At 36.1% G+C, this 5000-nt stretch overlaps 1 protein-coding gene across 1 annotated transcript in view; it reads right to left on the bottom strand.

The window, feature by feature from the left end:
* LOC149132066 (uncharacterized) overlaps positions 1 to 5000 on the bottom strand; it is a 23977-nt gene that overhangs the window by 17798 nt on the left and 1179 nt on the right. Inside the window, exons 2-4 of the mRNA XM_089365545.1 lie at positions 4752 to 4844; positions 4217 to 4294; positions 1165 to 1238 (exon numbers count right to left, since the gene is read on the bottom strand). Of these exons, the coding sequence (XP_089221671.1) occupies positions 1165 to 1238; positions 4217 to 4294; positions 4752 to 4844 (245 nt within the window). The remainder of the gene's footprint in view (positions 1 to 1164; positions 1239 to 4216; positions 4295 to 4751; positions 4845 to 5000) is intronic.

The following is a 5000-nucleotide window of genomic DNA, read 5'->3' as shown; positions in this document are numbered from 1 at the left end:
TATTTATTAATTCAGTGCAAATAGACTGCATCCCATCTAACAGCTGTTTCTGCTTCCAATGTTATATGGCATTGCCATTGATATTCAATTGTGAATATCAATGATAATACAATATCACATAACCTTGGAATACAATATCATATAACCTTGTTAATCAGTACTTCTCCATTTCCTGTTTTCTTTAAATTTTGATTCTTGATAAATCCATGTTTATCCTTGTCTTTACCTATTACTTATGGACATAATACGTTTGCATATGTATGTCCATAGTTAAATATAGGTAATATACCGGTAGTGTAATGGATACTTCTATCCCTTAGACAGTTATTGTAACCTCTAACTCATCTAACCTATATATATATATATATATATATATATATAGTTTGCGTGTGTGTGTACAGAAAATGTACAGCTCTTGTATAGTAGATATAAGTGATTATAGTAGTTACATCTAATATACAAAATAATGTGTAGCTATGTTATAAAAGTTATTAGTGATGATAAAAAATTAACATTAGTAGTGGACAACTTTGTGGTGACGTTGTTGTGTACACTGTTGTAGAAATTAATGTAGTGGTGAAAATATAGTGGTCAGTGTTGCAGTATATAGTGATATGGTCATATAATGTTGTAGCTAGGTCAAAGAGTTCAATGATAAAATTGAACCTAAAGAAAATACGAGCACTCAGAGAGTGCAAACTTCTGCCAAGGCAACACCAACGTCCTCTCAACGATTAGCTGGAGGTGATTTTTAAAATGAGAATATCTGAAATAAACTCAACTGCTCTCACAAATGAGAATACTAAAAGTGAACCCGACCGCTATCAAAAATTAAGTAAAAAACAAAAAAAAAAGAACGAAAAATTATCCAGAATCTTTGTCTAATACTGGATCGATCCCAAAATCTAATCAGTTCGTGCCAGTCATGAGGCCAAACAACCTTGAGAGTTTCATCCAAATCCATCCAGCAGTTCTTTAGATATCTTCTCCACAGACAAACAAACATGATTGAAAACAATACCTTTTCTAAGGTGGAGGTAATGATGCGACACTTCTATAGCTTCATAAATAATTGAAAAATCTCATTTAAATGGTGTATGTGTGTGGGTGTAACATTTCAAGAAATAATTACTCGATAATTAATTAGTGTAAAGACTCACTGACCTTGGTGGGAAACTAATTTCAAATTCTGATATTTGGTCTTTGAATGCATTTAACTCTGTATCATACTGTTGCAACTGGAAAAGATATATAAACGTGCAGATATGAATATTTATGACACACACATATTCAGCGTGACACAGAGTGCGACAAGGCCAGCCCTTTGAATTACAGGCGCAACAGAAACAGGAATGTAAGAGTGAGAGAAAGCTGTGGTGAAAGAGTACAGCAGGGTTTGCCACCATCATCCCCTGCCGGAGCCTCGTGGAGCTTTAGGTGTTTTCGCTCAATAAACACTCACAACGCCCGGTCTGGGAATCGAAACTGCGATCCTATGACCGCGAGTCCGCTGTCCTAACCACTGGGCCATTGCGCCTCCACGGAATGGATAAGATGAAACCAGTAAAAGACAATCACAGTAGGCGATGCAGAACAAAGGAGGAGAGGTAGATAATTGATGTGGCCCAGAGCATTTGAAGATACAAAGGTGAGATGTAAAAACGTCTTTGAGCCTGGTCAACCATGATCAAAATCCATTCCAGCCATGACTATCATGTATGTATATCCATGATTTTCTAATGTATTTGTTGTTTGGGTTTTTTTTTTTAAAAAAGGTTTTTGTTGGTCTAAAGGAATATATGACAAAAATAGTGTTGAAGTGACTAAATAATATATTTGATATAAAACAGTCACCTCCGTAGAAGACAGCTGAGGGTTGAGGGCAGGGCGAGTGTTAATGCACTCACAGTACAACATCTGTAGCGCATGCGGTGAAGCAGGGCAGAGGGGCGGTATAGTGAGTATGGGCGGCCAGAAAGGGAGTTGTGGGGACAGAAGGGGAGAGGGATCAATAGATGTTCCACGTAGATGGGAGGTCGGGGTGCGAAAGAACAGGGCGGTGGGAGTGGGAATAACATGTAGGGCAAGTGTGTGCATGTGTGTGTGTGGGGGGGGGGGTAGGTGTATAACAAAGAGCAAGGGAGGGAGACAGAAGAGGAAGGCAAGAGGAGCAGTAGAGTCATTGTGATAAATGACCTTTCTGTCATATCACAACATATTATTTTAATGTCCATTTATATCGATGAGTATGTATGTTTATATGCACGTTATTGTGTGTGCGCATATATATATATATATATATATATATATATATATATATATATATATATATATATATATAATGTAAAGGTGTTTTATATATATATGAGTGTGTGTGTGCACATATATATCATTGTGCATGTATATATATATATATATATATATATATGTATATATATACACACATGTTTATGAATGAGTATGTATGTAAAGACTGCATAAGGATATGCATTTATATATATATATATATATATATATATATATATATATATATATATACAAATAGACAGACAGACATGCACAACCTCACATGTATATATATAAAATCTATAGTGATAGGTACATGTGTAGAAACGCACATGAAGATGTTTGAGTGTGTGCATAGAGAAATATAGATCTAAGCTGTCATGCATCTGTTTCTGTGCGGGGCACATATAACATTATATATATATTTGTATATATATATATATACACATGCATATATCTATGTATGTTTGTATGTGTGAGAGAGGGAGAAAAAGAAGGAGAAGACGTATATGTTAGGAGCTATTCACATCAACACATACACATACACACACACACAGACGTATATGCTAGCATATCAACAGGAAGAGATAAAAGCATAATTCAAATGTGATAAAGTGATCTGTGCATTAACCAATTGCTCTCTGCAACTGAAATGCGGAGAAAAATTAGGGGTCAGAGTTAGGGTTCAGCAGTTTGTGATGCTGACAGACACATAACTTTCCATCACCGCCGCCACCACTACAGTCATCATCATCATCATCATCATCATCATCATATTGATAACAGACAAAAGTCTTGGTACCATCAACATCATTATGTTGCTGACAAGGGTAAGACAAATAACAAAAATAAATCCTATCTATATATATATATACAAACACACAATTCTGGTGTGTAGAATACAGTGTCAGATATGGTCTGTGTATTCCATATTTTATTGTTTTGTGTATTTTGTGGTGGTTGAGGACTAGTTGTCAGCACTATATCTTTACAGGCTATAGGGTATTAGCACTATCCCTCTACACTGTCACACCATTGTATCACATCATCATCATCGCATCACTGTATCTCTACACTGTTATGCTGTTGTATCTCTTCCCTGTCACACCACTGTATCTCTACTCTGTTGCACCGCTGTATCTCTATACTGTCACTCCGTTGTTTCTCTACACTGTCATGCCGTTGTGTCACTACACTGTTATACCACTGTGTCTCTACACTGTCATATTGCTGTCTGTACATTGTTACACCGTTGTGTCTCTACACTGTCACATCATTGTATCTCTACAATGTCACATTGCTGTCTCTACACTGTCATGCCACTGTATCTCTACATTGTCACAATGCTGTATCTCTACACTGTCACACTGCTGTGTCTCTACACTGTCACATTGTTGTTTCTACACTGTCATGTCACTGTATCTCTACACTGTCACACTGCTCTATGTATATAAGTGAGTATGTGTGTTTGTGTCTCTTTGCCTTGACAGTGTGTAATAGTTGTAAATGAATGTCCCTGACATGCAAGCAGTGTCCTTCCATTCTGTGAAAACATGTCTGATCATGCGGGGGGGGGGGGGGGGGATATTACCTTACATGGAAACAGGTAACAGTTGGTGGAAGGAAGGGCATCCAGCTGTAGAAAATCTGTCTCAAATAAACTCACTCTGACCCATGTAAGCATAGAACGGGGAAGTTAAACGATCAAAGAAAACTCCGAATGACCCATCCTTGTTTTCTTTGTATCGTCTTATCTGGATGTTTTGTTGTCCCTTTTTTGTATCACCTAACTGTCTGGATGTTTTGCATTCTTGTCCCCTTTTTGGTATTCCTTTAATATATATAGACACACACACACACACATATACACACACACACACACACACACAAACATGGAGATACACATATGAACATATAGTTATATACTTACCATGTTATTTTTGTTATAAAAGAATTCTGTGTGTTTATCATGATAATTAAACTGTTTGCTCTCCACAGTCAGTATGGCCTGCAAAAGGATGTTAAAATATTTTTTAAAAAATATGGAAAAATAGCAACAATTACAAAACAACTAAAAAGGGTTTTCAAGAAAAAAAAATATACGGAAGAAAAGTATGCAAGTGTATATACAGGGTGGCCCAAAAGTCTCAGAGGGGTCTAAAAGTTTAATTAATTTGTTTTAATCACATTTTTTTATATTTGTTATTCACAAAATGTGATTCTTCACTTCTAATCATCATCATCATCATCATCGTTTAACGTCCGCTTTCCATGCTAGCATGGGTTGGACGATTTGACTGAGGACTGGTGAAACCAGTGCTAAGTTACTGTAAATTTAAAACAGCATAAATGAATTATTAACACTTTTGTAAATTTTGGGCCACCTTGTATGTATGTATGTATGTTTACACAAACACATACACTCAATGTGGCAACATATATTCCAGCAGCTTCTATGGACTTACTTTCTCATTGTTGTCTGCTTCTATGTAGACAATTTTGGCCAACTGGTCCTTCTTGCCTTTGGTATGTTGAGGGAGAGTTTTGTCTGTTAATTCCTGCAATATGTAGAGATATGGTAGTGATAGTACAATATATAGGTATATATGTGTGTATGCATAAAAAGTTTGAAGAACTCTAGTTTTTTGCATTCAGATTACTCTGTCGAATATAAATGCCTATTTACTCACATCACTTTGAATTAATCAGGATTA

This window comes from Octopus bimaculoides, chromosome 18, assembly GCF_046866305.1.
Source record: "Octopus bimaculoides isolate indiv1 chromosome 18, ASM4686630v1, whole genome shotgun sequence".
In the NCBI taxonomy this organism is placed as follows: domain Eukaryota; kingdom Metazoa; phylum Mollusca; class Cephalopoda; order Octopoda; family Octopodidae; genus Octopus; species Octopus bimaculoides.
Note: the sequence above shows the minus strand (reverse complement) of the source record. Positions and strands in the feature narration are given on the sequence as shown.